The sequence below is a fragment of the Vanessa cardui genome, chromosome 15, assembly GCF_905220365.1.
Source record: "Vanessa cardui chromosome 15, ilVanCard2.1, whole genome shotgun sequence".
Lineage (NCBI taxonomy): Eukaryota > Metazoa > Arthropoda > Insecta > Lepidoptera > Nymphalidae > Vanessa > Vanessa cardui.
The window spans coordinates 8,330,716-8,347,046 of record NC_061137.1 but is presented as its reverse complement, the minus strand read 5'-3'; the positions used below and the strand labels follow the sequence as shown (position 1 = coordinate 8,347,046).

Sequence of the window (16,331 nt, the reverse complement as noted above, 5' to 3'; positions counted from 1 at the left end):
GGATAATTTAAATACAACAATTTTTAGATATTTCTTATTTTACTTATATACTTATTTTTCCAAAACTTTTACTTATTATTCGTAATTTTACGTAAAAATAACGATAACTGTGTTATAATGTTACATATTATTGGCGGCGAAAACTTCGTGAGGAAAACTGCACATGTCGGATGAAATTATCTTCCATGTGTATCCACCAATCCCCATCAGGGCAGCGTGGTGAAATAAGCTTTAATACTTCTTCTTTTATTTTATTTAAAGGAAAGGCTCTCAATTCTGAGACATTTACAGTAACTTTTATGTATAATATATCATCGTGGTAAAATAAATAGTATAAATATTTCACAGTATTGTGATGTTAATCTCGTACCACTCACTCTCTCTAATAACCGTGTAATGGAATTAATTAGGTATTGTAACAACCAATTTCAGAGGCTTAGATACGTCGTTATTGGGCTGTAAATGTTTTATACCACCTGCGTAATGAATACAAGTTCAAGAGGGATTGCGAATGCAAGCAGGATGTTTGTGTTCTAGGCTATTTACAATTTAATATGTCATTCGTATAATTAGATTGGAAATTGTATGTCGGGGGAATGTTTAAGTTAATGAAAACTTATTTGTATTTTTTATTGTTGCTTGTATAGCTTATGAGGTCCGGGTTTTGATTCGTTATCGCGAGCTTAAAATGAAATTTTTAACATATAGCAAATGCTATCACTAATAATAATCACGGAAGCGTGATTTTTTAAATACATTGATATATATTTTAATAAAGATTGAATGAAGAAAATCTAATTTTTTATTCGTTATTTATTTTATAAGATTAAATATAAAATTAAAAAAAGTTCCGATTGTAGATATTCGCATAAGAATCGTTCAACAAACGTTACCATACAAAAAAATAAAAATGTTTTGTCAAAAGCTAACACAATATTTATATAGTAATTGAAGTTGCATCATTTATTTGTACTTAAATAATTTTAAATGGGGTGTATTCGAATTGTGTTCAAGATTTCATTAAGGATGTTATCTTAGCATCCTTATCGCAAATAATTCGAAGTGACTAAAATAACGCGCTCTCCCCAAGGGAAAACATTGAACTTGTAGCTATCTTTGTTGCTTTAATTAAAATTTTAATAGAAAATAATTGTAAACTTTCGCCCTTTTTGTTAAAATTGTTTAAGTTTTATATATAAGCGACAGTCAAAAGAATATAGAGTTTAATTAAAATTTACGCTTAATATTATGTGCTAAATTTAAAATCTTTGTTCATTTTTGATTACAGCACCGTCGAGCTTATTATATTGAATTATATTTTTAACAAATACATATATTGTAATTAGTAACTAAATATAAACAGCGCATATATTAATGGCATATTTGTTTCTCTATTTATCAAATCAAATCAAAATAAACTTTATTCAAGTAGGCTTTCACAAGCACTTTTGAATCATCATTTTACAATTAAGAGAAGCTACCACCGGTTCGGAAAGTAGATTCTACCGAGAAGAACCGGCAAGAAACTCAGTAGTTACTCTTTTTCTTTTTCGTAGAACGATGTTAAAAGAATTTAAATTGTTATTTTATTGTTTTTTTTAGAAAAGTAACATAACTAATATTTTCCATATATTTTATAGAGATTTGGTAAAGAATTTCGTTAGCGTATTTTAAGATAAAGGTTATTTAACTTAGTCAAATTCTTAAACAATGTCGTCTAAGAGGGAATGTCAAGATGTTAGTTCATGACAAATATTCAAGGAATTTATTGTTTAATATTATTAAGAAGCTGGTATGATCACCAAATATTTATGTATAACATTCCACTCGTATTTATCGAGATTTATATGAAATCTAAGATGCGTGCGAGTTTATTTTCAAAGAATATATCAAACTTATAACGAGATTATCTGAAGCTCTGCGTTAAAAGATATATTGGAGATTACGGGCTTAATACTTAAATTTAAGGCATTTACCGAAGCAAGACAAGATCCCGAATGTTTGGGGATAAATATTAGACACGCGTCTCGGGTTTGTATTATATGCGACTTAGTCTAATGAAATTATAATAAATGATGTACAAATGCTTTATGTACAAATGTTGATATCAAAATATATATTATTACTTACTCGGTAGCATGCGTAAGCGATCCCGTGGCGATCGCCGAGAGACGGTGAGGGTACCGCTGGTTTTATAGTGGGTAAACCCGTTGGTTCTGGGCGCACTCGGCGTCCAGGAAAGTGGGGAGTCCCAAACACCCCCCCACTTTCCATCACGTGGGGGAAGCGAGTAAAGCGTTTTTCCAGCGAAAAAAAAGGGCTTTGTCGAAGCCCGTCTAGATAGGTACAACCTATTCTACTACTAAACAGCACTACTTGGTATGGTTGTGATCCAGTTTGAAGAGCGTATCAGCCATTGTAACTCCAGACACAAGAGATATAACATCTAAGTATCTAATTTTGGTAGCGCCTACGTTTATCCGTTGCTAATGTTATGGCTAATGTCCGCCTTGAAATAAATTTCACGAACATTTCATTGTGTACATACGGCTTTCACATACATTTTATTTCTTTCTATCATCAGGATTTTGACACCTGAAAGAAGAAAACAAAACATTATACAACTATATTACCATATCACATCTAAACAAAAATTATTAATATAAACAGTTATATTATATTTTCTGTATATTTATGTAATTATTTCGACGTATTCATTTGTCTTTGCATAATATATACAGCAATATAATAATACTCTTCATTAGGCTCACCCTTTAACATTTGATCAAGATCAAAGCATCGTCTATGAATATAGCCGAGATTACAGTTATGTGTATAACTAAATTTATTCCTATACCGTTATTACTTATTTATGTATTCATGGTTTTAAGTAAGCTATGTTTTTACTGAGGAATTTTGGGATAAGTTCGGATAGCTGTTTGATGTACATTCCTTCCTTATGTTAGATACTTTAAGTAGACTTATAAAATGAGAAATTATTTATATTTTTTTTGTTCAATGTACCTGACATCTTTACAAATGAAATAATCTCATAAATTTGATAACATTTGCTATGAATATTTTGCAATTACCTTTTCAACCGAGCTATCATTTGCAAATATAATATCATATGATAATAATTTCGTCGCTTTATTTTTAATGTTTTATATTTTATACTTATACGTTTCTTGCAGGACATTAAGCGTCTGATAGCCGCTGAATAGCGACACTAATGGCTATTTAATAGTGCTTCAGAAAGCATTAATACTCTGATAAACAGCAGTTACACATTTATTACCTTTAATAAATTATTCATCCAAAATATATACGAAATATATTACGAAGTACTTCATGTATTCATATTGTTTAACTCATTGTGGAAATATGTATGCATATTTGCAAATAATGTGTGAGCTGTTGTTTTTATATGAATATGTTGCGAGATAATGTATTTTATATTTCGAATATTTTTTAATACGACATACTTAACATTTATTCTATTTCCAAACATTACTTTGTATGTGTGTGTACCGGTTGATGTGTGAGTGTCTATTATTATACAGACAACATTTATAAGTTTTTAAATGTAAGAAGTAATAAATATTTCTTTGGAAGTGTGGATGCCTAAGGTTCGCACTACATTGAAGGTATTTTTGCTTCTGATCGAATTTCATCTGACCCGACGCTTCAATGTAAGCTAAACAGTTCAATTTTAATAATTAAAATTTCTTATTTTTTAAACATTATCGCTATAGACGTTCAAGAAGTACTTATTACTGCGCATATATCAGATTAAAAAAAGTGGTAATCAAATTATTAGTCCTCAAAGTCTGACTTCGTTTTTTTTTTATGTTTTCGATATATAAACATGATGAAAATAAACAAGTTAAAAATATCCATATCTCCTACATACAGATATCACCAAATCTTTTTCACTGAGATCCATAAAACATGTAATTTGGCACGTATTTTTCTCTTGGCTTCAACATTCTCAATGAAATTCTCCAGAAAGGAGTAAAATTGTGTGAAAAATCGATAAAATATGCTGATCAAATATCATTAGCCTTACTATGAACTATTTGTTCTGAATGCTATTTCATATTATGTTGGGATATTGATTTGAATTATTTTACATTTATATATTAAATACTCTAGCTTCGAACCAACGCTTCGCACGGGTGTTATTTACTTCTAAATATTAAATTTTTTAATATCTATAGAATAAAATGCTTTTTTACTCTTTTTATTTATTTTTGATAAGTATGTTTAAACCTTGGCTGATTAATATATTATATATCCATGGTTACAGGCATATTCATCTGAATAAGGATTACTAATTCATTGGAAATCGAATTTATAGTTTTGTCAAATAACAACAGCTATTCGTTTAATCCAAAGGCGGTTTGTAAATATTTCTTTGATTATTAATTGCAATTTTTTTTTTCATAAATCACATCTGAGTAGAATATTGAATTGAGAGTAGTTCTATTTTTAAATCGTTTTGAAGCGGTTACTCAAACGATTCTGACAGATGTTATGAGATTTGTAAGTGAGCCAAAAGTATCATTGTTTACAAAACGTCGCCACAAACACACTAACCTAGCTAAATAGAACTTGTGAGAAATTGCTTAGGCACAAATATAAATTGGAACTTTAATGTTAATATTTACATGTATAATTGCAGTGTAACTAATGCTAATTAGTACATATCGATGTAATCCAGATGTCCCAGTGGTTAGAACTCGTGCATCTTTAATTATTGCAGATTCAAACCACAACCCAGCTAGCACCACTGAATTTTCATGTGCTTCATTTGTTTTTATAACTCAAATCGTGCTCGACGGTGAAGGAAAACATGTTGGGGAACCCTGCATGTGACTGTTTTTCTGGCACATGTTTATCCACCAACCCGCATTGGACCAAACCTTCTCCTCAATGGGAGAGGAGGCCTTAACCCAGCAGTCGGAAATTTTAAAACAGGTTGTGAATGTTGTTGTTGTTGGTGTATTTGTTTTATTATAAACAAGCAAAACTGACGAGCATCTTCGAGAGGGTTTACGTGAGATATATGTAGTTCCTGCTCCGTTCCCCTAGGCCTAATGTTAAATTGTCTCTTACCTTCTTCCTAGACGTTTATAAAGTATAAAGTCAGACAATTTGCAGACTGGGATTCTACACAGAAAGATTCACACAGTTACAATTTTTATCCCGTTTCAACCCAGGTCCAAATAATCTGCGCCCTCATAATAAACCTTTGAATAACGAACAGTTATTTGTAAAACAAATAATAAAGTGATTAATTAACACAGCCTATTTGTTTATCTTTTTGTTCGTTGAATTTACAATAATACCACAATAGAACTTGTACCGATAATTCCCATCGCTCTCTAATTATGCCATTCGAAACATTTACATTTAAAGCCGATAGTCGACATAAGAGGGTTTTAATTTCGAATGTGACCAATCTCAATGTACCAACCACAAAGTTTGTGGTTTTGAATTCAACGTTGCGTGTTCCGAGAACATAATATCCTGATATACTCCAGCGACAACCTACATTCGACCACACCTGTACCACAGGTAATGCCATAAATCACAATTAGCACTATGGGACTTCAGTGTTCCATGTTCATTTGTGCTTTAAAGTTTTGAGCAACGTTATATGTTTTTACTGGTATTTATTATGTAGATAATAACGATCATATATATTTTGAATCACAATTTTTTTTTATATGTAACTTTTATTGCACAACTATAAAGACATTGAAATATAAGTCACGGGTTGTAGGTTATTTTTTTTAGAAGTTCTACTTAATGGAATGAAAATAAATATTTATTTGTACAAGTAAATAGTTTAGAGTATGTTTAGAATGAAACGTGTAAGTAATGTACACTTCGTATAGTGTTTTGTTAGGTATGTTTACACATTTTTTTGCAATTGTGGAGTATTCGTGTCCTAAATAAACGTTTTTTCTTATTTTTAATATATTGGTAAAAAAGTAACTGCTGGGTTTATTGACAGTAGTTATTCTTGGTATAAATTACTTTCGAAGCGGCAGTAGCTTCACTTAAAATAATTTATTTAGCAAAGGCATTTTATAAGACGAGCCCTGTGAATAAGGTCTATTCTTTCTGTTAATATAAACAACATTTTATAAGAAATTGATTACGAATAATCATATGTAATATTCGTAGAAATGTATTCGAATAAAACTACGGTTCCTTTTTTGTAATGGTCGCATTGTAATAAGGTTTTACTGCGACTGAGATCCTTTAAAACTGATACCGAGGAAAAATACCAGTGAGTTTAACTTTACGACTATACAATATATACAGTCGGAAAGATAGACAGAAGTCGGAATAAAATATTTATTTTTCCTCAAAGAGAATTGTCCGAGCGTTTTTATCTTTACGAGTAACAATTTATGAAGAAATCTAGAAAATAATTATTCTTTGACGTTTCAATTTAACTTTAAATTCTCTTTTAATTGAATTAATGATTAATTGAATAGATTTCATACCATTGTGACGTTGCCAGCGTCTCGGCGACGTTGCGGTGTAGCATTCAGTGTCAAGGATGAGTTAGTGCGTTTAATTAAAGGAACAAACCACCGTTTCATGGCTGACAGGGCATTGACATCGTACAGGCACCACGAACATGACCACTTTTCACGGACAGTGAAACGTTAACACATCACAAGACAATATGTATTTCTTTGGTCGTTATATTAGTTAGCCGCTTATATGAAGCAGCAGAAGATTTTTTTTTTCAAATTTGAATATCTAGATTACTTATATTAATATATACACACACACGCACACGCGCACGTACGCCCATATGCAAGAACAACTGCATGTTCGTACACACGCACACATACATAGTAACTTATCAAAATTAATTTCAATGATACCAGTTTCTTTTTATTGTATTTTTACATGTAATTATTAGTCTGTATGTACAAATACATACATAACTAAAAAGGTCATTATTTTTCATATAGCACAGTTAAAACCGGCTTAATCGCATTTACGTTTCTAAAAACTAAAACGGAATATAAATTAAAAAAATGAAAAACGTGAATCAAAATTAATTCCCGACGGTAATTCATTCCATATTTTTTACACAGAATGTATGTGAATATATGTACATTGGAACTAATACTGATTTATAAAATATTTAATAGCTTTTTTCTAATAGTATAATATAAAATTTGAAAACCACTATTAAAATATATAAACAATTCCGATCCTCAGTATAAGGTGAGCAAAAAATATTCTGTTTTAGAACTTTGTTACATCAACCTAACAAAACCTTTGGCTAGAATTTGTTATTAAATTCTCTGAGAGTAAATTCGACATAGTTCTAACACACAATAACTTTACAACCGACCAAGTTAAAATTCCTATCATAAAAACCGTTCAAACAAGAGTGACGTTGCGGGGTTTTATCTGGTCTTTTTTTCGTCGTATTTAAAAGGTCGGTTTATTTAGCATTCACGATTATACTCTTGTTAACTTTCTATACTTATTTACTGAAGTTCGATAATTTAAATTATTTAAAAAAAAATACAAAATAAAAGTATACTAATTTAGGAGACTTATTTTGTAATGTCTAACTTAAAAAATAAATATATACGAAGGCAAGACTCTGTAGAGTGATTTGAAGAAGGTTTTATTATAAAATATAATAGTAAGAATAGCTGCGCTTCGTAGTAAACCTATATGAGATTGTACGTTATTTTAACGTTCCGTAATATTTATTTTACTATAAAAAAAAAACAAATTGTAATCTCCATGGAGGTTCTTACGTGAAAAAGAAAGAATCCTAATACCGTTTTTGAATTTCGAAGCCGATACTAATAGCATTAAAAATGGTAACGGGTATAAGATCCTTTTAAATCGGCGCCATTCTCCGTTATCCACGATTTCTCTAAGTGGTTCCAGAAACGTCTGCTTTCCATAAAGTCCCTGATAAGGGTTAAGGGCTATCGAGGACCTGTCTCGCTTACTGACATTTTTGAGATCTTTCGAATTCCAACGAGTCATAAATAAAGATTGGATTGCTGTTGTAACCAATAGCCCGGTAGATTTACATAAGTAACAGCTCTATAATGTAAAACGTCAAATGTAATACACGGCGTTGGTACGAAGGGTTTGGTTGGGACAGGATTATGTTTTCATAATTAGGTGTAAAGGTCAAACCGCACTATTGCAGATCGCGCGGCATAGGAGCGGCACGACTGACAAATTATATTCGTAATGATTTATACGACCCAAACCAGATTGCATCAACGCGGTAGGGCAGCGGTGCGGCGCGGCCTAGTATAGTCCCCAGGGAATGTTCCGACGTGTGCCGCCGCTTTGCTGCTGCTAATGTGCCATTGTTAGTATCGCGATAGTTCACAATGTACGTCACTTTAATTGTTCATAATGTTTGTCTATTTTATGTCTGTGGAAGAGAAAATTGTCCAGCTGATAGTAAATCGTATATAGCGATAAGTCATTCCTTACCTTATATCGAGTATTAACCACCAACCGTGGGAACTAAGATGTTATGTCCCTTATGCCTTGTCAACAATATTAAGTATTGCCGTTTGACGGTATAATATCTGATGAGTGGATGGTACCTCTCATACCGGGCTTGCAAAAAGCTCTACCTAAGTAGGTAAAAAATACTGTTCCCGTTGTCTCGCTGCAGTATATCGCGCATAGAAGTAGTTACGACGTTCCGATGCTGGGCTGTGTTGTAACTAATAAAAACATTAAATATTTACTCGATAGTTACTAAATTATTGAGAGAGAATAATGAGTTCTATAAGATTCTCTATAATGTATATTTTCATATAACATAGGTATATCACGACCACAAAAAATTACATGATATTAATCCTCCTCGACACAAATGATTCCATGGTATTGTATAATATAAGTTTATATATAGACGTAAAACACTAATGGCGAATATTCCTTCAATAAATCTTGATGCTTGTGCGAAATTGTCTTGTATTTATAATAAGTAATATTCGCAGTCACATAGTTTATTTTTCAAAAACGAATTTCCTAGAAACGCCTGTATTTTTTCTACGTACGCCATTAAATTTTTTGCTCATTGAAAGACAGGCTCATTAGGTTTCCGATGAATGGCAAGAAAAAAAATACGACGAAACATTTGAGAACATACCGAGAAAGGGGCGGGTTGTAAGCAGATTGAATATATTTTAAGAATCTGTCGTAAAAACTTTGAAGTTGAGAGTGATTTGTAATTAAAATAAATTAAATAAACACAAATATATTTAATTGTCTCGCTTGAGTTGTGAGTTAAAACTTACTTCTTACCCAAGTTTTACAGATCATTAAGTAACATAGGTTTGCATTTTCACTCCATTGCCCCCAAGCCCTTCAGATGTACGTAATTTATTAACTACAGTGACAGTCGAATGTTTCATAGGAGATACTATTAATGTAAAAGTAATATAATACATAGAAAAGGTAATCCATCAATATTTACAGGGATTGTAAAACTTTCCTATATTTGAAATTAAATAAAATATAAAGGAAAACATGTATAGCATTTGACTCGAATCTCCGAAATTCACAAACATTGAAAACTCAATGAGCGAACCTCTGGTCAAACAACCTTCAAAGGCTCACAACTCTCCAAGTAAACAAAAACTTGTTTTACGTTCATAAAGTTTGTTAAGGTATCCGTTAGTATACTGGATGATATACAATATAGAATAAATCATTTTGTAATAAATATCGCATTTGTCTATATGATTTTTATTACATTTTTATTTTCATATGTAATTTTAATTTTGGGGTACACATGACTTTATTGGTACATTAATTACAGTTACTTTTTTGTGGTATGGCAATGTTTTTTCATCGAGTGTTTCCCAAGTACTATTGCGTTTTTAAAAAGTATACTGTGTGTAGTGATTGTCTTATGTTATTTAAATCTTCGAGATCTTTGAAATTCCAATGAGACATAAATAAACATTAGTTTGCTGTTGTAAACAATTAATGCGACTATTCATTGCGTGTTCAATGTTGGCAGGAACTCATACAGATTTTTGTAAACAAGAGAATAATGCAATATTAATGAAGACTTATACTTATTCCTACGGTTTTGTGAGTCTTATCTGAAAAATTATTTACGTTTATTGGCTATGCATGAAAATAATGAGTAGCTTAATAATATTTTAATTATACCAATATTAAATATAATATTTATTATTATTTAAAAATATGAAATATCATTATTACAGACATACATTTGTGTATACTTTATACATATATTACATTGAGTCTATTTAAAATCACTGAATCTGTACGTACGTTATTATAATTATAATAAAGTTTCTATGAATTTCTAACATTGACGAAGAAGTTTTGCGTTTAGTTAATTAATTATATGAATAGAAATAAGATTTGAATAATATTAATAAACTTTTACTTTGAATAACTTACTTACTGTTATAAAATTTTAGCATTCGAGAATGATAACATTTAGAACATAAATATAATGAACAGATGTGAATGAATGAAGATGTATGATAAAGGGACTAGATTAGAGTATAGTCGACTCAATTAGATGGAACAACTAGGCCGAAAAACGTTGAACGATTGATGAAGATTGATAAAGTATGTTACGCCCCTCCTTATTTGCCAGTTTGAATATTCTTAACGGATCTAAGCTCTTACAACTATATTCTGAAAAGCGTATTTATATCCAGAAATATAAAGTCAATATCAAAACAATATTCCAATTAAAAATAATATTTATATATTTTAATTTTCTTGTCATAAAATGGTTTATGTAGATTTATTCTTAATCGTTCCGAATAAGCTTCGATATTACGACTGGTGATAAAATATGTTTTACAGTCGGGCAAATGTTGGGTTTTTTGTCATAAACCCTCAAACGGGACTGTCCAAATTAATATTAAACTTTTTTATGGTTTCGATAAGTTGGTAGAAATATCCTTTGCGTATTATCTTTGCATTAAAATGTATCAAAGATATTTTAATTAATTAGACATTTCATTCGATGTTAAACCGCGTAATTTGAATCGAACGAGAATTATTGTAATGAAAAATTTCTTTTCGAGTTTTTACACAATATTATTTTTAATGTAATGTTTCAATAAATATATTATTAGTATTTCCACATAAAATAGATTGACAATTTATCTTACTACCTGTAATGAATAAGCAATTAATTCTAGTAATTTAAATAGTAAAGTATTTAAGGTAAAACAGATTTCCTATCCAATTTGTTTCACGTCCCTGAATTTGCATTTTAAATGACATAACTTAGTTGATTGTACGAAGGCCTTTGTGTGAAATGGCCTCCTTCTACACCTAACGTGAGACAATATGGGGATGGCAGACGGCAATGTAATGAGGGTACTTTGCTAAGAGAGATTGACAATTCTTATCCCTGGCGTGACCTTAAACATGCCAATACTAGAAACCATATCAAAAATCCTTTTTCATCATATATCGTCTTATCTGTTACAATCTTGAACAATTCGATCGATTTGTATTTATGTAAGTAGCTCAACTGTAAAGGCCGTTTAGCGATATGGAAGTCCTTTTGATAATATCGTCCTCAGTAGAAACTTTACGTATAAATGGGGACTTTACGTATTTATTAAACTTGTTGGTTATGTCAATTTTAGTTATAAGACATACATTCATGTATAAATATATCTTATGATCTAAATACATAAATAATATACATTTATTATAAATATGAAAACTAATGTGAGTTTTTTTTTTGTTTCAGGTAATTACGCTGCTTATATTTGAATGGTAATTAATATACATTTTAATCAATCTCGAAGTCTGCATCTGTTGAAAAGAGTTCTTTTTCTGTAACTATCATGATTTATATGGCGGCCGTGAAATTAACGACAGGTGTAAATAAGAAGATGTCAAAAATACCACAGGGAATACGTCGACATTCCTCTTTTAGACACGTCTAGGAGCGGCCGACAAAGTTCATAATAACATACTTTATGCATCGATAAAGCCCTTATCTGCGAGCACCCTTTTCTCAATAGCACATTCTCGGGCACAGTATAGATACAGTATATATGATTACAATAGTAAAAGTCGACCTTTTTCTGTGGTTATTACGGCCGTTTTTCCTTTTTGCTCTGTTTAGAATTATCTGATTTACGATCAGGTGTGGGCGCTTGTCGCTCGCTTCTCGGCTATTCAATTTGCACAAAGTGGAACACCTTTGGATTCGCATGCCACAATAAATGTGGCGGCCTTTGAAATCAACACACGATGTATATAGATCACTTTGAAGTTCTAATACACATTTTTTGGCAAATAAGAAGGTTGAAAATCACGTTCACAATGGTTGTTGTTACTACCACAAAAACTTTGCTTTGAATACATATTTTCTTTTTGCGGAAATTTACATAACAAGCGTATTCACTACGATATTGCTTGAGTGTGTGTTTATAAATATACTTTAACTTTCAAGGTTTGGTATTTTAAACATGGAGTATCCAAACTTTTCCAACGTTTATTACCTAGATCAGATTCTGTATCGTCTGAATTCAAATTGTGCTGAAGTTCTTCGAGCATTTGCAGCCATCTGTATACTTGTAGCACAAGAATTTAATTTAGCGCAACGATTTTAAAACTACTTGGTGAATCGTTATTTTTATAATTCTCTTATAATTGGTGTTCTTTATTTGACTTTTATAAAGAAAGCTATTCAATTATAAAATTTGTGCTACGTTTTAACCGTCTGGGTGCCAGTTAAAAGTTTCCTCCTCGACACTGTAATAGATAAGTACAGATAAACTACAGACGGAGAAACAAACATCTATAGATAGCGTCCTTCCTAGTGCTCATTAGAAAGCAAACAAACGAGGGTAGGACCCATTCAGCGTCCAAGTGGGCAATTGTAGTTACTTGTGCTGCTTGCGTCCCTTTATAATATTTTTTCTAAAAAATTGTGCATTTTAGTCAGGAAGAGAGCGGGAGGGGTGGTTCCGAGCTTTCATTGTGAAGTCAGCCTGTGGCATTCGCGCTAGTCCACGTCAATTCAGTAGCTTCTAGCCCTCGGCGAGGGGCGGTTGTACGTACCGACGTACCCGCGGTACGGCTTGACGATCTCGCGAATCGAGAAGTGAAGTTTGTAACGTTAGTTTCGTAGTCGTAGCTCTTTAATTAAATATATTACTTGTGTATATTTTAATATATCTGGAAACCTTCGTACATATTATTCGATCGCAACAACGAAATGCTTAATTAACTCTTCGTTTCTTAAATAATTTGAGTCAGTGGGACTTGTTTGGTGTTGGCTAACCGGAGCGTGTTTTGAAACGATTGATAAGGGAGATAAGTCGAATACATAGAATTTATTCGAAGAGAGAACTTGTTAAGAAATAACCGGCGGTTGCAAGACCGGGTCTGAATAAATAAAACCTGGTAGATACTTCATTTCTTATCTTATAAACTATGTATCGGTGACATTGCTTTAGGCACTTTAATTTAAATATTAATTACCATTTAACTTGCTAACATTTAGATAAAGTATGAACTCATATTAAAACATCGTTGCATTAAGTTAAACAATTTATATGAAAGAAAGACGTTATATATGAATGCAATTATAATAGCCTTAAACCAAAATAAAGGTTTAGTTTTTTTTTACAATTTGAAATAGATTAAAAAACACTGCAATAAGGTCTATTTTCGTCTATTTATGATTATTACCCAGTGAGCAGGTAGATAGAGATGTATTCATTCGGTCTCCTCATGTGACTTCTTGAACTTTTCGGAGTTACTTTGATTCGAACGCTAAAATGTATATTTTTTTTCTAAACAGACGCTTGTAATGTAAAATTTAAACATTAAGAGAAATCGATATTCCAGAAGATTCGACTTAACTTTATATGTGTATGCTAATTGTATATTTTAATTCTTATAATAACCTTGAAAGTTTAAATTATATATATAATCTGTAAAATGAAATAAAATCGATATAAAAGTAGTTCAGTAGCCACTCCGATATCAAATAAATAAAAAGGCCAATATTTGATAGTTAGTGGTCACTTTGTTTGAAATACACCGGTAATATAAAATGTATAAATTCATTACATCGTATTATTAGACGTTATATCGGAATGCCGGTAACGACAGGCCTACTCACTCTTCATACTTGCACACAGCAATATAAAATATTACTCACACGGTAGAATTATTGGTAAATGGTCTGTAGCCGCCTATTCTTGACCAACAAAATCAATTTCTTTTGTCTGTATCGATGTCATATAAGGCGACTTCTTGGAACTGTTAATAAATTATTATAACACTCCGTAAATATCATCATGGAAAAATGACTTTTTCCTTTAGCGAAAGTGTACTAAGGCTTATAAACAATTGGCTTGTGTATAAAAGATTCCAAACGTTATTTGACGTGTGAATTTCCTCTAAATATATTCAAACAATAATTTGAGTGTAAATTTTTTTTTTTTCATAGATCTTCATTTAATTGAATAATAGTTAGCTATTATTCTTATAATGCAAATGTTTAAAATCTAAGTAAAACACTATATGTCTTATTTCTTTACGTTATCGCATAGCAAAAGCAAACATAATAAAGCTAAGTGAAAAACTATTAGTATTCACTTATCCATAATACGTAATAATAAAAATTACGTCTGACACTTATTGATAGGCGAAAATCTACTACCGGTTACAAAACGTACGACTTTTCCTAGTAGCCGCCGTTGTGTCATCTTCTAAAGATTCCATAGTTCCATAGTTTTATAGCTAGTCTTTGGACAATGGCACTTAAAAGTTTCTTAGAAATATTATTTTGGAACATTTAAATACAGTTTTATACAGTTTTATAATCCTGTATAACATCGGGTGTCGGGTTACACTTTTCAAGTGCCTGTAATGAATATTATGAGTATTAATCATAATTACGTCGAAATTTCTATCAAACAGATTCAGTACATAAGCGACAATAAAATTACGATTAGTTATTTTTTATGACTTTAAATTTACTTTTAATTGTACTTTTAGTCTTCGATCACTAATGGGCCCAAGTTATAAATTGCCCTGAAAGATTATAATTAGATTAGAACAACTTAAGGAACAAGGAAAAGTATTCTAAAAACCAAGAGGCATTTATAATTCTGATACTACATTATTTTTTATGACAATCTCATTGAACTGAATTTTGACATCCCTTTGGAATGTATATTAGTGACGTCACAGTACACATGGGTAAATCCCATGATCCCATCTTTAATGCATTTAAAGTAGTATGTTCATTACCTACCTTAACAATCAACCATTTGGGGCATTTCCGTGTTAAAAATTATTGAAAATTGAATAAAAATATAAACTAGATAGTTATTTCTATTTTGTTGAAAAATATTTTTCAACATAATTTATTAATCAGCTTGCAATATTTCTAACAAACTGAAAATTATTTTTAAAGTCACTTTCCCTTGATCGACGAAAACATCGCTTATATATTTCGTACAACGTATACATAATATTTAAGTGACTTTATAATTGTGTGTGTAAGTATTGACTTCGATTAAATTGAACATTGTATTCACGTATTTCCCGGAGCAATATCATAATCGTTATCTTGGAAATTGAAAAACCGTTCATGATAGTCAAAACCATCATCGTTATTTTCTATGTATACATCAGACTTGGGAATAATTATTTTTTAATATTTAATTGCAAGGATAGGCATATGCAGATTAATCCGCAGTAACTAACCTAGATGTTATAGCCCGATTGTAATTATCAATGCAAGCGTTTATCTTTTATGAGTAAAGGAAGTGAATGCGCAACTCCCAAGTGTTTAAAGTCGCATTTAACTGGGTTATAGCAAAATTTCGCTATAAAAATAACTACAAGTAATTATACACGTACAGCGTAAAATTAATTACAAATAAAATTCATTTCTACAAAGTTTTATCTCGAAAGCGAAGTAAATATTTCTAATTTTGATAAGCCTTTGTACGTTTTATATAAAAAAATTTATAATAGATAATTGTCTTAAAAATTGAGGTGCAGTTTTTTAAAATGTATTATTTCGAAACGCGAGCTAATTAAACTGCTAAAAATAATAACTCATTGCTTTGTTATCGCTATTTTATTCATTAATTACACATCTAATATTATTTTTTTAACTATTTTAAAGTAAAGTAACAGCCTGTAAATTTCCCACTGGTGAGAATGGAAGGGTCCTCTTCCATTTAGGTGAGGGAATGGAACATACTCCACGACTCTGTTCCAATGCGGGTTGGTGCAATGCACATGTGGCAAAA

General features: G+C 31.0%; 1 protein-coding gene across 4 annotated transcripts in view; it reads left to right on the top strand.

Annotated features, from left to right (window-relative positions):
- LOC124535560 (apoptosis-stimulating of p53 protein 1) overlaps nt 1-16,331 on the top strand; it is a 257,185-nt gene that overhangs the window by 155,849 nt on the left and 85,005 nt on the right. Inside the window, exon 2 of one of the 4 annotated variants that reach the window (XM_047111808.1) lies at nt 11,792-11,817. The exons of the other annotated variants lie outside the window; for them this stretch is intronic. Within the exon in view, the coding sequence (XP_046967764.1) occupies nt 11,815-11,817 (3 nt within the window). The 5' untranslated portion in view covers nt 11,792-11,814. The remainder of the gene's footprint in view (nt 1-11,791; nt 11,818-16,331) is intronic. 4 annotated transcript variants of the gene reach the window in all.